The sequence below is a fragment of the Sceloporus undulatus genome, chromosome 8 (genome assembly GCF_019175285.1).
Source record: "Sceloporus undulatus isolate JIND9_A2432 ecotype Alabama chromosome 8, SceUnd_v1.1, whole genome shotgun sequence".
Taxonomy (NCBI): Eukaryota; Metazoa; Chordata; class Lepidosauria; order Squamata; family Phrynosomatidae; genus Sceloporus; species Sceloporus undulatus.
Window position 1 is genome coordinate 28,757,176 of NC_056529.1, and position 21,637 is coordinate 28,778,812.

The 21,637-nt window shown below is 39.7% G+C and overlaps 1 protein-coding gene across 1 annotated transcript in view; it reads right to left on the reverse strand.

Annotated features, from left to right (window-relative positions):
• Positions 1-808: 808 nt before the first annotated feature.
• Positions 809-21,637, reverse strand: part of DNAAF5 (dynein axonemal assembly factor 5) — a 24,127-nt gene continuing 3,298 nt past the window's right edge. The window contains exons 2-13 of the mRNA XM_042437400.1: positions 20,416-20,600; positions 19,729-19,853; positions 19,335-19,450; positions 15,903-16,135; positions 12,536-12,748; positions 11,716-11,862; positions 9,878-10,046; positions 9,052-9,199; positions 6,482-6,632; positions 3,025-3,172; positions 2,606-2,797; positions 809-1,735 (exon numbers count right to left, since the gene is read on the reverse strand). Of these exons, the coding sequence (XP_042293334.1) occupies positions 1,590-1,735; positions 2,606-2,797; positions 3,025-3,172; positions 6,482-6,632; positions 9,052-9,199; positions 9,878-10,046; positions 11,716-11,862; positions 12,536-12,748; positions 15,903-16,135; positions 19,335-19,450; positions 19,729-19,853; positions 20,416-20,600 (1,973 nt within the window). The 3' untranslated portion in view covers positions 809-1,589. The remainder of the gene's footprint in view (positions 1,736-2,605; positions 2,798-3,024; positions 3,173-6,481; positions 6,633-9,051; positions 9,200-9,877; positions 10,047-11,715; positions 11,863-12,535; positions 12,749-15,902; positions 16,136-19,334; positions 19,451-19,728; positions 19,854-20,415; positions 20,601-21,637) is intronic.

Sequence of the window (21,637 nt, forward strand, 5' to 3'; positions counted from 1 at the left end):
TGGCAGTAGGCATTGTGTTTTGAGGAGTTTCCCCATCTAGGTTCAGCTTCATTCACCTCAAAACATTTGTACCATTTACCATTACTGCCTCTCCTGCCTTTCCCCAGGGTAGGCTATAGTCTTACACTCATTTCTTAATGTTATCCTGTCTTTCTGTATCTCCTTCAAAGCACTTAGCTACAATGCAAACCGGACCGTATCTAGGAATTTCATGCGGGGAGCCTGCCAACATACGTGGCCTTGTCAAAAAGTATCTACAGTCAGCAAAATGTTGCAAGGCTTGGAGATAGCCCTAAGAATGGTATCTTGTTAAAAGCAAGTGTGCATTGCCTGTTGTCTCACATACAAATACGTATTTACAAGTAAATGTCAGGATCCAAAGTCAAGCTGCCTGTCAATTTATGGCAAACGCACAAATTTCATAGCGGTTTTTAGCAATATTTTTAGCTTATTTCATTTATAACCCAAAGCTCTGAGTTCTCACCTTGTAAATCTTAGCAAATGTGGACTTGTCTACAACTGCAGATGTATCACAGAAATTAACAATAAATCAAAAGGAAAACAAAAACTAAAAATGTTATCAAAATAGGTAAAATGAGATTTCAATCATCTGTGACACAGCCAATAATAAAAAAAATAGTTTATTGTATGAAGGCACTTCGGGATAAACAAACGTCTTCAGCGAACTAAATTGTATTGTACACCAAGAGAAGAATCCTATTAATTTCCAGAGCAATGATGCATCCCCAAGATGTTTGATATTTATATGGTTACCTGAAAACATATATATATACAAGCATCTTGCATATATATATATATTTAAAAAAATGCAAGATGCTGATTTTTCTACTTTTCTGCTTATAACAATGGTCCTGGCTCAGAGTGGAAATGTTCACGCTTTAGAAATAGAACAGTGACATTTCCAAGAACATAAAAATAAATCTGAATACTCCTGTACATAAATCATTAAGTTATCGGTGGGCATTCCTAGACCAAAGCTCTCCAAATTGGTGAACTATAGATTTCAACAAAGTACACCATAATGTACATGGCTGGCTGACCTTCTTACTGTGCTGTTATTCTGGAGTCTAAGATCATAAGAGAGATTTCAGACTTGGGTGCCAGGATCCAACAGTAACCTTTTTGCAAGATCCTGCTGCTTCTTGACAGGAACGACAATCTTCCTTCTGCAGGTCACTCTGCAGGATTGGGAAACCTTCTGGAACAGGGTTTTGGTGCTATGGAGGAATAAATCAGGAGAGGGAGGAAATAAAAAGTCCCCATTTCATGACCATTAGATGCCAAAATATACTAGTGGATCTTGACTGGAATCTATACCAATAAATACCGCAGAGCAAATTAACAGGAAGCACATTCATTCATGCTTGTGTCTATCACATATTTTCTATAAAATCTTTAAAATCTTTTGCTTAAAAACAAGTCTAAAAATGTTTTATCTAGCCACATGAATGTCAAACATCACCAGCTTCAACTTCCCAATTTATTGAAGTGTCACGCTATTGTGGCACAAACAGGATCGCTCCATTCCTACTATAAGGCAGAGTTTGGACACTGTCACCGAGAGGCATTTATGACTCTGAATATCTCCAGCCGGTTGATTCGATGTGTAACAGCAGTTGATCACAGTAGGTTGGAGTGCGATGTTTATACACAACGGCTTCAATTTCTTTTGCCAAGATGTCTGGGTAGAGAGTACCTCCTTCTTTCAAAGTATCTGCAAAATATAAAGTTCCAGAGTTGAAAAAACTGCCTGTCTGTTATTGTTTTATTCACTGACAAAACAAAGACACTTTCTCAGTAGAGATAACACATCATTTTTCTGAAACGATTCCAGAACACCAATGATCCAAAATCATTTGAGGAATTAGACTCCATTAGACTTCTTGGCACGGTTGAACAGGTTTTTGAAATGGGCTGATCAACTATTACAAGGCTTACAGGCACATGTTGACAATAGTCGGTTATGATGGAACTGGAAAACGATACTGTTTTGTCAGCTTACATAGAAGACAAGAAAAATACTCACTAGCATACAATAGGATAAAACAGCCCACAGTGTATTGTTTTTAAAATGTAAGAACCAGTACCAAAGTCAGAAGATATGGAAGCAATTTCAGGATACACTGAGTGATATATCCATTTATCAAAACATTATACACAAGAAGCAACGAGCACATTTCATGAGATATGAAACTAGATTGTGGTACAAAAACAAATTCTGCAGAAAATACAAAAAAGACGTGACAAGATTCTGTTACTAGATTTGCTGATTAATTCTGACAGTGGTCAAATAGGATGACACTTGAAAACAACCTCCCTTCTTCCTAATAGATTTGAAAGGGGAACAAACTTTTATATTCTGAAATGGTACCAGGTAACCAGTTCTCAATAATTAAACTTGTATTAAAACTTACTTTGAAAAAGAAGGAAACTGGTAGGAATTTCATCTTCCATTGAAAAATAAATAATCTTCATCCTTTTCTGACTCTCGGTTTTGATGCTGTGATGTCAAGGCAGCTCATGATTCAGAGAATAAGCACTTAAACTAAACTTACTTAGACCACTAACTTACTGAAAGACTTACCTAAAATAGCTGCTTGGATGTTTTGGTCAGGGTCATCCAGGTGAACCAAGAGTACCTCATATACAAGCCGAATATTGTTTTTCAACAGGGCTTTTTTTTCATCATCATTTATACATTTGAACCAACTAGTCAAGGCTTTAGCAGCAGTCAGGCGGACATCATGGGATGTATCTTCCAAACGGTTTAGGATTTCTATAAAACGAGCAACAGCATCAGTAGTATGGAAATGAACTGAGCAAATTATATTGTGAATAAATACACCAGTTATTTACAGTTCTTAACTTTCTGATCCTGCTGAAATGTATTAAATATGGATGGAGGAACTGCGGCACAAGTGTCGAAAGGCACAGGTGATGGGATTTTGCCACACAACCATATTCAAATAAAGTGGTTTTTAGTCTGCCCGTCGTGTTTCACACCTGGATAAATTTTGGCGAGTTCAAACTGTTTCCCACAGCTGTCCAAAAATGTGCCAATAATCCGACAGGACAGTAAGCGTGTCATTTTAGAATCCTCTCCCAGCGTGGCAATGATCTTAGGCATCAGTTCACCTCCAACGCGTGTCATCTGAAACCAAGAAAAGAAACCATCACCATCTTAAGAGAAAGATCAGCAATCAGTCACTTGTGAGCAGCATGTTTTCTGTTATCAGATCTCTTACAGCCACAGAGGACAAGACACAGCTTATGTAAAAGACAAATATAATTCTTACTGAGGCAAAATTTTCTCAGCCCGGCCCATTATTAGAAAACTAGCCACAATTCACTGACCAGTTTGGTTTGGGAGGATGGCATTAGCTATATACTGTAGTAGGAAAGGGCGGGAAGGGGGGAACTGCTGGGAGATGTACCACAGCCACACAACATAGTTCTAATCATTGTATTTTGAGGTTTATAGCATACAGTCAACAAAAGCATTCTGCTAAAATTACAAAGCATGGTCTAAAGGATTTTGTGTAGCTCTATGTATGGTTTTTGGGTTTCCATTTATCAAATAGCAGCTGTGGAGCACACACGGGAAATCTCATTTTGTGTGAGAAACTCACTTTCACAGTAAGGAGTTTCAAAAGCAATGTGGAATATGATGTTATGGGTTATGTTGCTGGCACTCGAATTAGTGTTTTCTCTTATTGTAGGTTGGTTTTTCTGAAAGTCCTCTGCATGCAGATCAACTTTTTGGAATGCCTAAAATAGTTCTTTGGACCTCATTTCTCCCGAAAGCTTTCCCATTTTAAATTCCATGGGGTCAGTGAAATTCCCTAAAACAATACAAACTCTTCAGGAGGATTTGACATACATTTTGAAAACAAAAGTAGCCAGTGAACATAACCACTCTCCTCTTACCAATCTTTTGGAGAGACCATCACATTTGTTAAAACGTATCCAGGAGTAGCCAGGGTAGCAAAATACAGTAACATCCAAAATCCCCCCAAAACAGTGATGTCTTTATTGGACCAACCAAAAATGCACCAAATACATCATGCAAGCTTCTCAGGATCTACTTTAAAGTTTGCATTTCTGTAATAGTCCAGAAGATGGTGCTCATGTTCAAATTTACGCTCTCAATCAATATTCACCCTCCTCAGACCTAAGGCTCATACTAACTCATCCCAGAAGCTTTACAAGCATACTGAACTTGTATCAAAGTCATTATACAAAATATAAAATTGCTAATTCGTTGAATTATTACATTACTATACATGAAATATCAAAAACAATGTTTCCCCTTCACACTTCCCTTGTTCTCCTGACATTAAGTCCCATCCCACAACTATTTTTACCTATTTTGTTTTCCTGCCCCTTTGTATTTCTCTTGTTCAATCTCTACTGAGCCCAGTTATATAGAATATTGCCTGCTTTAGTCTGAAAGTCATTTTCGTTTCCGATTTTCCCAAACAAAACAAATTTAATAAACACTATGGGATATACACAGGCAACCTGCACATAAGGCATTATGCGTGTTTGTGTGCACATGAATACATGTTGCTTCTCGGGTTCACCTTATAAGGATCTTCTGTGATCTAATCTTTGAAACTGTTTAGTCTGTTAGACAAATGGTTTCTATTGTCTCGGACATAAGCAGCCACAATATCCAAATATAGACAAACAGTAAAAGTCAGAGTACATTTATGACAGACCACCCAAATCTAGAAAGGAACAGAGAGAGTTCATATTCATCCATACAGAGATGGGGAGACACAGATGCTGGTATTCTTCTGCCAGGTTGCATCAAATATTCTAAGGACTTTGGATTACTACTTTATCCGTCCAATTTTTGTTGCCTTTACATCTTCTTATTCCACAGATCCCCTGTGTAATACCCCTTTCGGCATTTGTGGTTCCCAGGCATTAGTTCTGCTGGTTCTTTGTTTGCCTCAGCAATCTCTTCAAAAAACTTACAAGCGTCTAGGTCACAACTCAGTTTCATTCAGCCTTATGTGTATTAGCTCTGAGAAAGTGTTCATCTGGTTCAAAGCCAGATCAGACAAATGGGACAAATATCAACAGCAAGGGCTCCAAGACATTTTTGCACGATTGTTTTATTTCTCTGATCCTCGGAAACTCAGTCATCGCTCTGGTCAGACACAGACCATCAAGCAACCCTTTCTCTGTCTAGCTATGAACACTTCAATTCCATTCTCTGCTATCTATTGCTGAGATCTGTTGAGCTCATTGATCCTTGAAGTAACTGTCTCTAAACTATCTGGTGATAGGGCTGGTTTGGAGAATTCTATGCAACATGATCTCATCCTTGATCAGCCATGTAGACACAAAAATAGAAACAAGAACTAGGATTCATACAGTTAAGGCTAAGATTCTTACAATCAAGAAAGCTGGAAGAAATGCAGGTGCTGCTGCTGTTTAGAAATTGCTGAAAAAATCTAAACTGTACATTTTGTTGACATAGTACTTTCTCCTGACCAGTACTGGTACCTTGTTTTCAAAGCCCAGTTAGGGCAGGAATTGTAGTTAGTGCTAGCCATGGTCAGCCCTATCGGGAATGTAATCTAACTCAATTATTGATATCCTGGAGGGCAACACTGTAAATCAGTGTACAAGTATCTTAATAGGGAGACACTAATAACTTTAAAGTTATGTACTAAAGCAATGTGAACAAAATTAAACCAAAGTCCCAATGACAACAGCCAAGACTCTGTGGTATATTTTGTCATCCACAAATTGAACTGGATCCTTCTTCCCATCTCCCTCCCACTGCAGCCCTCTGTGGCACAACAGATTTGCTTCAGTTTTCAGTTTCCAAGAGCAGGTCCAGTGGGGGACACACCATTTGATCCTGGCTTCTCAAGTGAGGCCAGTGCCTTTGCATTCATTTACTAAGGTGCTGGAGAAGGTTTATTTCTTAGTGTTTATCAGACTTTTAGCTTACCCTAAATAGGCTAGAAATATCAAACACAGATGCCAGGATCCAGTGGTATACCTTCACTAGTTCCTGTGGCTTCTCCCAGAATTGACACACAGTCTTCTTCCTTCAATCTCACCCAGCTGTATCCTAAAAACCTCATCTGGAGGTCTGGGAAACCTAGTTCCAAGTCCACAAGTGTTATGTACCAAATCTTGGTCGATATTTTCACCGCCCATGTAACAATATTTATGAAGTTCTGCATAGCCTCCACTCCAATGTGCTAAGATGCCATGGTTTTCTTATTGGCTCACTGCTATTTCCTTTCTTTCTAGTACCATTTTAAATTTCAGGCTGAACTTCATTCCCATCTCTTCTAAAATGTATTTTGGCAAGAGCTCAACTTGATTTTTTATTATTTTTTTTCCAAGAGAAGGAGGATTTGCATTCCTAGATGACAAATATTCTTTCCTTGGTTTTCCAGTAGGGTTGACAGGGGAGGAGGAAGACATTTACCTCTTCTGGAGAAAGCAGTTCGCTGTAAATAAGAGCCCAGAGGCATGAGACAGCCGTCGTGCGAATGGCAGCTGCTGTTCTTCCAGCTTGCCACTGCAGATTAGGAGCCAGGATGTCTTTTATCACAATCTCAAGGTAGTTACAGAACTGCCTGAAGCCAAGAACAAAGAGGAGCAAAATAAAAGCTTTGTGCAAACGTGATGGAATGACAAGAGAGGATGAAAAGGCACATTTTCCGTCTTGAAAACAAGATAGCCAGAACAGGAAGAACAGAGCATGAAAAAGAAGGGGAAGGGGGACCCCTAATTGATGACAGTGTATGTTAACAATATTTCATTACTCAAATTTCTTTCAAGGGGAAAATAAGTGGACTTTGTATAAACAAAATTTCAGGAAGGGGAGAGGCAAGAATCTTTCTGCCAATAGTATTCCTTATTATCTTGATAAGCCCCTTGCTCTGGTGTTTCAGGATTAACCCACTCCTCCCTGGCATGATGTGGTTTATATGTATAAGAAGAGAAAGTTTGTTAAGAGGGATATAAACAAATCAAACATCTGGCACTCCTCAACCTTAATTTCAAGTGTTAGTTTTCCTTTGTGGAAGGAATTAGATTCGGGCAAATCAATAGCACCAGGCAAATCAGAGAAAAGCCCTTGATAAACCCCATTAGAATATACATGTAGAATTCCATCCAGTGAGTGGCTAGGCTGGTCCCTTCTCTGCTGCCCTTTCATTAGCAATGCATTTATTTATTTATTGGATTTATACTCACAAGTTAAAAACATTCAGGCCCAGGGCAGAATCTAGAAATATACACAATCTATTCTGGGGAAAGTGTACTTTCACGCAACACAGGTTGAATCCTTATCCTCTGATCTGCATTTCAACTAAATAGGAAGATCTCTGGCCAACAACCAAGGGGTAGAGCAGGAATCCCCCAGAAGTAACTGTATCTTCTATCAAGTCATTTCAAAGCCACATTTAGCTCCAAGGTGGTCCATGCCAATTGACCCTTGGGAACTTTCATATTTTTGGTAATGGCTTCTTCTAATCCCTTAAACAAAATGTGTCAAACCCACAAAGGGTGGGTTTCAGCAGGACCACTTACTTACCTACAATGGAATTTTCTCTCTGAAGATAAGGACATTTAAAAGTATGTTATTTTTTAATATTTCTGAAGCAAATTGAAAATAACATTGCCAGCTTGTTCAGCAAATTGAGATGTTCAAGAAGTGTTTAACAGAATATACTGAAGCCTGTCAGTGTGAACTATTCACACACACACTGCTGCCTGATAACAGAGCCTACTTTATGGTTAAAGAATGCACACATCTGTTGAAAAAGATGAAATAGTTCTTCAGATATGGAGATGTGCTTGGCTCTTACTCAAAATGACTTAAACTGCAGCCTTTTCTACCCGCTGGGGACCTGGACTGCACCCAATATTGGTAATTATTGACTGATTACCATGTAACAGTGAAAACATGTTTCTCCTTTCAAGAATAGCTTACCCATAATGCAACAACATATGATTTCAACTTGCCTTTTTTTCAAAGAAAGAAGAGAAACAGGGACAACATAAAAACAACAACAATCAAATGCCTCAAATCTAGTGACTGAAAATGCATAGCACATTTTTTACAGGGGTTGCCAATAAAAGATACTTAAGGCACTGAAAATGCACTGGACAAAGCTTCACATCATAATTTACTTAAGGGAGCCCTTATGGACCAATTCATATACCACTCCTAACATAAGGGGTTCTATCACTGACTTTACAGCATCTGTTAATAAAAATAGGATTGCAACCTTTTTTCTTGAATACAGGTATTGCAAAAGAATTTCTCACTTACTGAAACCAATCTCCACCGCCACCAGAGATTGCATGGTTATAATTCCTATTAAATAAATATAAATGGTTGCTCGACAGGATATTGGACAGGTACTGGGACTTCTTAGCTGGCTCCAGTGAAGTGCTTGGCAATTGAATTAGGTGCCCAAAGCTTGCCATATGTTTGGGCACAGCAGAAGCCTGCTCAGCAGCTTCTAAAATGCCCTCCCATGCTGTTTCCCAAAGCCAGCTCCACCCATTTTAATACTTATCTACCTATCTTAGGGACTTTTTATTTCCTCATCACCATCCAGCACACATGTACAGTCTCTGCCAGAAATAAATCAGATCTCACTATGTAATAATAGTTCAACATGTCCTCACCATACATGGTTTGGATTTTAAGATCAGGTGAAAAACAGTCAACTTAGATCTATGGTATATGTTGTCCACCGTACAAGCAGTTGCCTGGGGCTTCATGGTTTGTATATTAATAAGCACTGCTTTAAAAATCAAAACACAATTTAGAAGAAAATAAGACACAATGAAACTGCCCGCAGTAACTCCTTTGAAGTGTGCCTCTGAGTTTTTGCATTTTAACAATACCTCTATACAATGTTTACACTTCTGCATCTGAGAAATGGGTTTACTGACAGGGACTCAAACTGAACTATCTTATAAATAGCAAAGGGAAGGCACAACCAGATAAGTTTCTGAACAATATAAAATGGTGCTCACCCTTGAGAATTGACAGTCTCATTTGGCTTCTGAAGCAACTGGGATAATGTCATAAACAGTTTCAGACGTACCCGAGGGTCTATGGATGTCTGAAGGCCTGTTTGAAGAATGGGAATAAAATCCTGAAGGGCCTCACCTATTACAGGGCCTAGAAAACAAAAGCAGAATAACGGTTGTTGTTGTTGGCTTTTTAAATGGGTATTAGTATATCTTACATCAAAATGCTTAGCAATAGAATCAAACTATTTGCTTTTGCGGTACAGTTCACAAGCCACAGTGGCTGTATTCACTTGTAATGGTACACTATAATGCTACAAGCAGGGGCTGCTGCCACACTGCAAAATTAATGCGATGTGACACTATTTTGATTTTCATGGTTCCATGCTATCGAATCCTGGGATCTGTAGTTTGCTGTAGCACCAGAGCTCTCTGATAGATGGTTAAATATCTCACAAAACTACAAATCCCACAATTCTACTGTATTGAGCCATGGCAATTAAAGCAGTGTCAAATTGCATTAATCCCGCAGTGTAAATGCAGCCATATGTTTAGACAGAAGGAAGGAACATGAAGAAAGCTCAGGTTTATATATCTCATGTAACTGGAAGAGCAACTTGAGCAAATAAAATAAAATAAAACAAGCCAATGGATTCAAGACATCCCTTCAAAGAAGCTTCATTGCTTTTCTCTTTTTTTACCATTGGGGTGGGCTGGTGTTTCATGATATTATAGAACTGTTCAAACATGCCTTTATTTCCATAACAAAGACTGACAATTTGAGTCAAGGATATGTGGATCCATACAAACTCGTCTCTTTTCATATTACCTGAATGAGTGGCAATTACATCCAACTGCAGTAATTCTGGAGAGTAACAAGTCCAGCGATCATGAGTTAAAGATACCCATTCCATAAGCTGAGCTATATGTTGTCGGTACAGGTTGACAGTACCTTCTAAATGCTGCACCTCAGCCAATGTGTTCATGGCTTCTTCTAACTGTTGGGCAGAGAAAAGAGAAACAAAATTGTTAATAAGTTAAATTTAAGAACAGCAGCAGCAACATGCTCCTTACTAACAGTGTACAAACATGGTAATTTTTTACTAGCTGATTAAAATAAATGACTATTTCGCAGATTATGTGACACTCTAAATGTTCCTTTGAATGGCTACCTTTTCTAGTGATTAGTTACTCTTAACTTCAAGACATAGCATCCTGATCTTACTAAACACTTCTTCTGTATTTTGTTAATATCTCACCTGGACCCAATGGGTTCAGCTTCCAAGATCCAATTGCTTTTTTGTAGCTTTATCTCTGTCATTAGGTAGAATGAAACAGCCACCTGAGATTAGCCTGATGCTCTCAAGTGTGGTGGAAAACAATGCCCCATCAGCTGTGTTGACTTAAATTAAAACTGGTAGCTTTGCCACCTTTGGTTTATGGAATTGAGAGGGGACACCATCTTGTCTTTTGCATGTGTCAAAATGTGTCAGACTAGCAAAACCACCTCTTGAATATTCCTTGCCTAAGAAAGCCCTATCATGGGATCACCATAAGTTGACAGGTGACTTGAAGGCACACGCACACAGTCCCTTTGAGAGTTTTGCTTTATTTTGTCCTGGAATTCTTTTCACTAAGATCACCTCTTCTGCAACAGTTCTGGAAATATCTCTTGGGCTTTTTCTCAACAATACCAGCTCCAGAAGATTAATACAAATCCACCCTTGGGAGGGGGGCACTGCTTTATGGATAATCTTTTCCCTTTAGGGAAGCTCCAGATAAAAGATTTATAATGAAGCCTAGATAGTATTCTGAAATCCTGCCATGAAACATGGTGCGGTGCAAAATTAGTGATGATAATTAAGGAAGTCTTGATTTTTAGCTTCTCATTCAGCAGCTTACAGGAATAAGCATAACTCAGTGGCAAAACAGAGGCTCTGAATGTAGAAAATTCTCAGATTCAGTACTTGGCATCTCTACTACAAAGGACGGGAAAGCATTCTGCTAAATGTCTTGCACAATGGCTGCCCCTAACATAAGACTGTGTTGGACCACTGGTGTGTTTTGATAGATGGCAGCTCTGTCTTTCTGGCAACTCATACGGATGAACCGTGAAACGGAGACAGCTCAGGACAACAAGGTTGTGGCCTTTCAAATGCTGCTCGACTCAAAACTCCTGTCAACACAGGAAGATATCATGGGACTATAGAATCCAACAACATATGAAGAATCACAGGTTCTCTACCCTCTTAACCAAAAAATGTAAGCTTTATTTTTCTACATGATCAACATGGCTGCCCCCTAAAGTATCATTGCAATGTGGGATTTTCGGGTTTTTGGAGGGGATGTCCCCCCACCCATGGATTTGGCTACATTTGCTGCATGGTCAAGACAGCCACCTCTGGATATATATGCCAGCAACTCCTCCCCAATGGTTTTATAGATCAGATGTAGTACTTAAGCAGTAAAGTATTGTCAGACCTGTACTTTTATTTACCCTTTAGGCCTTTCTTTAAGAGTCTTTGCTGCTCCACTTTGAATTATGATAACCTGAAAATAGGGCACTTGGAAGGAACTATTAAGTTCAGTCTTGTTTTGCTTAAAGACAAGGGGGAAAAACACACCTAAAGAAAAGAGAGGAACCTATGACAGTTCTGTCCAGATTACCTTTACATGTAAATGTCCAATATTTGGTGGTATTGCCAATATTGTGATTAAAATCTTTGTTAGCTGGAGACTTATTTCTTTACAGTCTTCTTGGCACACTTCAATGAGAGCTTCCACACAGGAGAATAATTGCGTCACATAAAAAACCTACACAAACACAGGCAGGAAGTTAATGTTTACAAGCATTTTAAAATCATTTCTACACCCTTCTTTGCTCCACCTCCACTGAATAGCCATGTATAAAGATATATCACTGAATAGTAAAGTTAGGATTGTCCACACCATCATATTTCCCATTTCAATGTATAGTTGTGAAAGCTGGACAGTAAAGAAAGCTGATAGCAAGACAATAGGCTCATTTGATATGTGGTGCTGCAGAAGATGTCTACAAATTCAATGGACTACTAAAAAGACAAACAAATGGGTCTTAGAGAAAATCAAACCTGTTATCCAGTGGTCCCCAAACTGTGCCTTTTAAGAGATTTTGGACTTCAGCTCCCAGAGGCCTCAGCCATGTTGGCCAATAGTCTGGGATTCTGGGAGCTGAAGTCCAAAATCCCTTAAAGAGCACAGTTGGGGGACCACTGCCCAGCTATACCTATACGGTACAAAGCTTAAATATCTATTTCCGGTAAAACAAAGAACATCATAGAAGGCTTGGGCACTGTTTGGCTACTGAGAACATGGAAAGATGTCCCCGTTCAACAAGCTAGCGGATCATTTGAGCTCAGGAGTTCTGGGCTGCTGCAAGTTATGCCGATTGGGTGTCCACACTAAATTCAGCATCATGGTTGTTAAATGTATTTTGCATTCTCCTTACCTCTTCAGATCGCTGAGTTACTTCGGGTTGGGATAGCATGTTGGCAACGTACACCAAATGAGGCTGCAAGATTTTCTTTGGGGAACCACGTATCACCGCTGCTAGAACCATGAGGTAAGAAGTCATGGGTGTTTTTTCGAGGTCAGAAACTATTAATTTCAGAGACACTGCTGGGCTGACAAAAGCTCCAATCAGCTCTGCTGCTTTCAAACACTGTAAGAGATAACACACCCACACATAAGCTGGCCAGACTGTAAGAAGCAAAAGACAAATCAAGTTCAACGTTGCCATTTTTTAAATGTGAGGGTGCCAGCTGTTTTTCTCCCTTTCTCTTTTAATGCCTCAAGGAACTGCCTTGTAGGCCTTTCCACTCCCTTCACTCACTCATGATTAAATGCATGACAAAGTTTCCTTGACATGTAGCGAGAAAGCTCAAAATGAGTGCTCACATGCCTTCTTTCATCACCAACCTTTCAAACAGAAAATTAAAAAAATATATATCTGAAGAAGCAGAATGAAGTACGCAACATCCAGTGTTAACAGAATCTTTTAACTAGCCATCAGTCAGAAGCCTACACTGGATTTATTAGTATAGGACTTTAAAAAGTGCCCCTTTGAGATACCCCTCTTCTACCAAATTTAAAGGTATGGAAAATAAGTTATTCGCTCTTAACATTTTCAAGATTTTAAAAGCTTCACATTGTGTTTTGGGGAAAAAACAAGCCTTCACTGTCAAAGGCAATGAAGCATGACGGAAGACAATTCATATTTGCTCATGCACTGGACCAGAAGCTTGCTAAGCAGAGACCAGGTTCTCTCATTCTTGCTGCCAAATAAAGATGCCGCTGAGCATTATGCGTCTTGTAAGAAGCACTTGTGCACCTCCTACTTACACTGCTAATTAACTTCTTCTTTATTACCTTGAAAAGCTTCTTCTTTCACACCTTCAATAGCGTGAACCTAGGTAAGCAGGCTTTCAAGGAGTGCATTAGTTAGCTAAGATTCCTGGTTTATCCTGGCTTGCTGTATACAAACAACATGCTGCTGCATACAGCTTATTCAGTCCAACCTCATCTTGCAAGAGCAGGTCAGACTAACCAGAAATGGATAGTTTATGGACATGGATTCTGACTTGGTCCCAAACAAAACAGGATTTACAAACCCAAAATAATTTGTGTGTGAACAACTAACAGGCCCACAGTACACTGCCTCATACCAAGTCATACAATTGTCCTGTCTACCTCAGAATATGCTGGCTGGTAGCAGAAATATGGGGAGCAGACTGAACCTTCTCCAGGCAAAATGTGTACTCTAGTACTGAGCTACAGCCCTTCTCCAATGTTCCCCAATGTTTCAAGATAGTTCAAAGATAAATGCAAGACTTAAACCTACTTCACACCAAAATTAAGTTTGCAACAACCATAGTTTAGAGCCAAAAACCTGTTTTAAACTTTGGCGCGTTACAGACCGCCCCTTTGGGGCGGCCTGTAGGTGCACCTTTCCCCTGCGGCGGCGGGGAGAAGGAGAAAGGGGCCATTTGGCCCCTTTCTCCATTGGTCTGCTGGGCGCAGCCGTCTGAAGGCTGCGCCCAGCGGACCAAACCAGGAAGGAGCTCTGAAACGGCGCCCTGCCGCAACCCCAATACATCACAACTGCAAAGCCTTGTTTGGAGGCGCAGCAGCACCTCCCCGTCTTAACCCTAGTACGCGCTCCGCACGTACCTTTTAGCCCATCTGTAACGGGCCTTTGTTATGGTTGAAAAGTGCTTGTGTGCTCTTTTTTCTATCCTGTCAGGTTCTTCATTCCATTTCTGGCCCTAGGATGGAGGAAATGCTGTGTGTGTGTGTGTGTGTGTGTGTGTGTATATATATATATATATATATGATGCAGACAATGTGCCAAATCATACTTCAAATCAAGGGCTTCAAAAATAACTCAGGCCATCTTTTTAAAAATTATGATTTGCTGACTGGTCATATATCATGGTTTGTCAATCTAGAAATCATGCCAACCCATATAAAAATGTCACTAACCATGGTTTGAAGATAGGCCTAAACTGAGACCAAGAGTTCGTCTTTCCCCCAGAAAGAACAGCACGTAGCAAGACATAACACCCTCTGCTTCTTTGTACCCTAAACAGTTTTTTTATCCATGGCAACGCTACACTTAGTGTCAGCATGTCATGTTGCAAAAAACAAAACAAAAAGAAAAAACCACACACAACTTTTCAGATTGCATCTTAAGTGGAGTCACTAATCCAAAACACACTGCAGAAATAATCCAGTTTGAGATTGCTCTAACTGCCCTGGCTCATTGCTAGGGGATCCTGGGAATTGTAATTTATTGTGGCACCAGATCTCTCTGACAGAGAAGGCTAAATGTTTCACAAAACTACAGCTGCCAGAATTCCTAAACATTGAGCCATGGCAATTAAAGCAGTTTCAAACTGGATTATTTTTGTAGTGAGTTTTGGACATAAGTCAAACAACAGACTGGGCTGTTGACTTTGTCCACACAAAGGAAACCAGAAGGAAGAAAGGAACTTATTGTGTCTGAACACTAATTAAGGCTATCCCATGGAATAAGCATACTTCAATATTGTGGGAGGATTACACAGCAGAGAGGGAGAAACAGATAACATGCAAAATTAACCTGAAAGGGCATGAACTGTACATAGTTTGAAAATGGAATTTCTCTCCCTGAGGCACTTACACTTTAATCTCTTGCTTATGATTTTTAAGAGGCTGCTAATGGTCTGCTTGGCCAGCACCTTAAGGGAACTAGAATTTGAACAACCCCATCACTAATGTATAATAATCAAACAGAAACAGAGTCAGCTCCATAGTGTCCATTTAGGTTTCCTATCTGTCCTGATCCAGCAAGGATGGCCCAAAAGTGGATTATCCTTCTGGCTCAGTTTTCATGCACCTAGGAAGAAAGACAACTAAGACATGGGTGCGTCATGTTTAGTAAGGTTAAACTGAAATGGTCCAAAAGAGCAAAATATCTTCAGAAAAGAAATTCCACAATAAAAATTTCTGGAAAATGTCATATTCCACAGGAAAAAGTCCACCTTCTGAAATGCAGTGTACCATAAAAATCAATAAATACAATATATTTAAATATTTGTAAGTATTCTTAAATATACTTTACTAATTCTTTCTCTTAATTCATTGTTTCAGTTTAACCACCTTTCAGCTATTGTAAAAAAATAAATAAAGATACAGAATATAACATTAACATGACATTTGGGTTTAGCTTTGATTACTACATGTAAATCTAATCAACATGTTCAACCATACTGCCTTCAATTTAGAAAAGCAAAGGGTTTTGTGGAAAATCCCATCATCTGAAATGACATACTTACATTCCTAACCACAATACTTTCTTCATCTGAGCACACACGGTACAAGGCCCTGAGAAGAGAGTCCATATGTTGTGTAATGTGGTCCTCCACATGCTGCAAAAGTATAACCAGAAGCTGGGATGCCTTTATTCTGGTGCCATCAACCCAGTCAGTTAAATCATTGCAGAGACCTGGAAGTATTTTGAACAAGTGTCTGGTCACAAGTTCCCGACACCCCAGTTCTGGACGTGTTACTAAGATGGGAAAAGAAAAGACAGAGAAAGAATTTGGGGAGAAAGAAAGTCTTTTTAAAAATGACTTTTTAAAAAAGTTTACTAAAATCATACTCAAACTTTAGGTCTTAAACCGACACCAAGGTACCCCCAAAACATATTAGGTACAGTTTTCCAAATCTTGTGTGATCTATATGTTCCTAAGGATGTTGTTTGCAACTCCTTGATTGAGATGAAGGAAATCCATACTCAAATCCACACTCAACCATAGAAACCCACTGGGTGATGTTGGGCAAGTAATACTCTCTCAAAGGAAGGCAATGACAAACCCTCTCTGAACAAATCTTGCCAAGAAAACCTCAAACAGATTTGCCTTGTTGATTTAACTTTTAAAAAACTAATGCATTTATTATATACCACTTCAGACTTGTGTTTGAAAGTGGAGAAGCAAGATATATATTTAAAACGACAACAAAATCAATACAATTCTAATAGCAGCAGCATTAATGTTGAAAGACTCCTAACTAAAGAAGCTGACATTCACAAAAGAAAGCCCTGAAGCATCTCCTAGCTTTCCATGCGGGGCTCTGCTTGTGTGGTTATCCATTTAAAGAAAATGAAGTCAAAGCTACACAATATAGGGAAGGCAGAAGTGTTTGTGAAGCACCTACTTAGGAGGAAGAATCTTCAAAGGCACTCTGAACTAGGGTTTCTTTTGTCAAGGAAGAGAGCATTGGGATTATGGAAACTGACAGCAAACAACAAAAAGGTCAAACTCTGAAATACTGTCTGAGAAGAGAAAGAGGGAGAGTGGCATCCCAACTGGCCAGAGGCGTTTGCTTTTCAAAAGATTATGGCTGGTCCTTTTCAACAATTCATTTCTGATGCAAAAATACAGCTATTTCATCTGCATATCTCACTGCTGTCAAAGATTTTTCTCCCTCCACCTTTCTCTAACCTGTCTGCACCAATGTCCTAAGGCAATGATTTTTTTAAAAAACCTTTTCTGTACAAAGTCACTCTATTGTTATAAGGTTACTGAATTCCTTCTTTACTTCTCCCCCTGATCTGCAATTTTGTCAATGTGAGATCAAAGCACAGAGAGGCAGAAGTGTCAGGTTCAATACCTTGCAGCTAGAAAGACTAAGGTTCAAGGGGATTGTGGACTGGAGGACAGGATGGGGAAGGAAACGGAGTTGTGCAATTCAGAGGTAAAGTAGTTCATTCCACACACAATGGGTGGCAGTGGAAAGACTTGGTGCAGGCATCCTCAGGTGATTCATTGCAGAGCAGCTAGAGACATCATTTGGGAGTGCTCAAGGCCAAAGAAAAATTGAGACAAGGAAATAGTGGTAGAAACTCTTGAACTGTTCTTTAGTGAAAGTATTACTAACCACAAAATACACTAAATAAATAGATTGATATGACACGTATTCACTGTGCAGAATCAGAGGATTCCTATTAAAGCGTGCATACATCAGCCAGCCTAATGCTAAAGGCATAGGTCAGCCTACTTGCTCCTCGTAGTGTTAAGGTTCAAGGATAACATGCAGCCTTGAAGGAATTGTAGCATCCAGTCTCACAGCACTGCTGCTTCAGAGTCTGAAGAGATTTTGTGTACTCAATGGGAAAGAAAAGCAGTATATCAACCTAGCTGCCTTTCAGGACATGTGGACTGTTGCTGAGGTGCTCCAAATGTACAAGACTCCAGGGATTGATCTAACTTTCTATTGCTACTTGCTAAATATATCTTCTGACAGTATATGGCAAGTAAATCAGAAAAATAGCATAAAGGTGCAACACTGCTCAGGTGCTAAGAGAATAAATCTTTTGAGGGGAGACTTTACCTGATCAAGCAGCTTGGCACAACATAGGAAGCATACTGTGGTGGTTTCAGTGCTGGGCTATGCTTAGGACTCTAGAGACCAGGATTCTCCGCTTGGCCATGATATCCCACTGAGTGACCCTACAGGGATGTAGCCAAGGGGAGGTCCATGGGGTCTGGACTCTCTTTCTGTTAGGTACAGTGAATGGCGTGCGCTGCTGCACCGCCGTGCCCATACCCCATTATAATGGTGGCACTTAGTCTGGACCCCCTCATTTCCAAAATCCTGGCTACGTCCCTGGACCCTAGACAAGTCACACTCTCTGACCCTCAGAGAAAGGCAATGGCGACACTCTTCTGAAGAAATCTTGCCAAGAAAACCCCATGATAGGTTCGCTTTAGGATCAGCATAAGTCATAAACAACTTGAAGGATACAAACCCACCTTTTAGAAATGTTGGCCATTAAAATTGGAGTCCTAATATAGAAAAGTCAATCCTGCTGACATCTACTGGCCAATCAAGTTGCACTTAACTGAAGTCCTTTATGTATGACAATACCCATTTCATACCCTTGACTTGTGAAGTATTTGCCAAAAAAGGCAAGTCATCACTGGCCTAAATACTATATAAAGAACTGACCTCCCACATTTTTCAGGCTAACAGAGAGAACACCATACCAGAAAACAATTTTAAACTTCTTAAGAGATACAGTGAAATTTAAGTAGGTCAAATGTCTAAAAGGTTCTATAATTTGCTATTAATCTTTTTGGAGGAGATGCAATTATGAGAAGGTACGATGCATGAAGAGATTGTTTGAATAGGCAGTTGGGGTATTGCCCAGTCTTGTGATCTATGCTTGTTTTGCAAAGAACATTGTCTCATGCAGTTCCCAGAATTCTGGGTATTACCACCTATCTCTTACAAGTAAGACTTTATCCTCTGCCATCCTTTTGGCTGTTAAGTCTCACATTATTAGTCTTACTGAAGTTACTACGGTTACTTAAAGGGAAAAATGTAGACTAGTATGGTATCACAAGTTCACTATCTACAGAGAGGCTGATTAAAATCAATCAAATGTCCTGCTTAGTCATGAGTGAGAAGACTGGGGTTCCTTTTTAAGAGCCCCAATGTGAGGTATATTTCCCCTTATTCAAACAATGTTGCTAATATGTTAACAGTTTAAAGCTCAAGCAATTGAAAACGTCCCTATTCTATTCTGGGGCCATGCCAACTGAAACATCTTACCACAATCAGGTCTGTTTGTATTTTGCACCAGTTTTCTCTTTGAGACACAGTGCTTCACAGACACAATTCCAAAACAGTTCTACATGCCTTGGGAGCCGAATATGGGAACAGTCAGTTTGTATTCTGCACACTTTGTGGTCATTACTCACATCCTGGAGGATAATAAGGTGGTACAGAATAAAAGTCAAGTTTATCCTTAATATCTTCTTCATTTTCTTTTTCCCATTGCAGACCTATTTTCTTCCAGTAAGTGAGAGTCAACTCCCTAAGTGTAAAACAAAGACATTACAAATAATGTCCGTTATATGCATCATAACAAAATACCTACAAAGAAGACACTTAAAAAGTAGAATCCATTTGGAATTCAAATAGAATCTGTTTGGAATTTACCCTTCAGTGATACACATATCATTGCATATACATATCAGGGCTGCAGGAACTAGCTACTCAAACATTTAAGTCTCCACCTAAATGATCAAGCCCCAACCTCTGCACAGGTCTCTCACATAAAGGGCACAGTCTGTGGATTCTTGATCTGCTTACTTGTTTTCATGCATTTCATCAGTAAGGCCACTGAGCAGCAGAGGAATTAACTTGTGAAAGTAAGAGTATCGATCCCGCAGATGCAATAGCCACTCTCCAATGACACTGATAACAGCTTCCCTAACCTAGAAAAAGCCAAGGGGGGAAAAAGGTAATGTAGTATAATTTATTTCTACGCAATGTGAAATCAGGCTACTGTACAACAAAAGCATCCTGCTAGGTTTCTTAAGGCCCTTGGGTTCTGTTTCAATCAAAATCTTCGAAACAGAAAAAAATAATTTGATTTATGGAATACCAAAGAGCCAGATCACATGCTCAGAGAGAATGAGAGAAGCACAGGTGGACTTTTCTGCTGGAACATACACTACAGGGATCTTTGCACACATCTGTAACCATGGATACTATCTAATGGTTACTACATAAACAGAAGAGCCCGTTCAAATATTCAGCATTAACATTATGTATTAAACTTTGTCTCCTAAATATGCAGTAAAGCAGGAGGCGGCTACAGGTGGCTTTTCAAAAGACATTGGATAGTGACTCCCAGCACCTCTAGCCAGCAGAGGCAATAGTGAAGGATGATGGGAATGGTAGTCTTGTAACATCTGGAGAATCAAACACTCCCCATTCCTGCTGTAAAGCAAGACATAACTGATCTGAATTAAAAGCTAGCTGCAAGAAAGTTACCTGTGGGATATCATCAAAACACCGTTGGGCCAGGTGGGAAAGGACATCGTCCAGAGACTTCACATTGCCAAACTGTATCACTGCACCTGTGGCCTGAATGACAGCAACACGGACCCGATAATGTTGGTGAGAAATTGCTTGCATTAAGGGAGTGATCAAGCTTTCTGACTGCAGGTGAAAATGTTCTACGATGGAAAAGAAAGGAAGATCCAGTCTCACTCTCTACTTTACATTAGATAAAACAGAGAGCTAATTCCCTTGAGAGATCGTGCCCCAACTCCTTTTGATACTATCAATGATTTCTGCAAATCCTTTTACCTTAAATAAGAGAAGCAGCATACAGGCCACATGCAGCCTTGATCCTATGCAGAAAAACTTAACATACTATGATGGGGATAATGTGCTGGTTGTAATAAATGTTTCCCAGCATGCTTTTGATATCTTCTATCTGTTTCTACCATTGCTTTCCTTTGCCCCCATCCAATCAAAAGTCCAATTTGCAGTTTATTGTGGCACTAGAGCTCTCTGACAGAGAAAGCTCAATGCCTCACTAAATGACAGTTCCCAGAATTCCCCGGCATTGAGCCAGGGCAGTTACAGCGGTCTCAAACTGGCTTGTTTCTGCTGTGTGCTTTGGACCTGCAATTCTAAGCACTATACGCTTGTCCATATTCGCTAGGACCCCCGTGAATGTGGGAAAAAACCGTGAATAACAAAAACACCACCTTTTTACCTGAGAGGACACCTCTCTAGGAATCTCCAGGTCCTCCAGTGCAACTCTGTGGTCAAAGTCTGCCAGACATTGACCATAGAATTGGGCTGGAGGAGCTACACAGACCTAGTGGAGGGTTTTCGCTAGGAATCTCTAGGCCTTTCAGTGCAACTTTTAGTTAAATTTGACCATAGAGTTGAGCCAGAGGACCTAGATATTCCTAGAGAGAACATATTAATCAAATCCGTGAATAATCAAAACCTCAAATATCAATACATTGTTTCTCTATGTCCAAACAATCCCCAATGTTTCCTTATGGGCAAGAATTCTCCAATGATTCCCTATGGGCAAATAGTCCCCAGTGTTTCCCTATGGGCGAGTATTGCCCAATGATTTTCTATGGGCAACCATTCCCCAATATTTCCCTATGGGCAGGTATTCCCCAATGAGTCCCTATGCGCAACCATTCCCCAATGTTTCCCTATGGGCAAGTATTACCCAATGATTCCC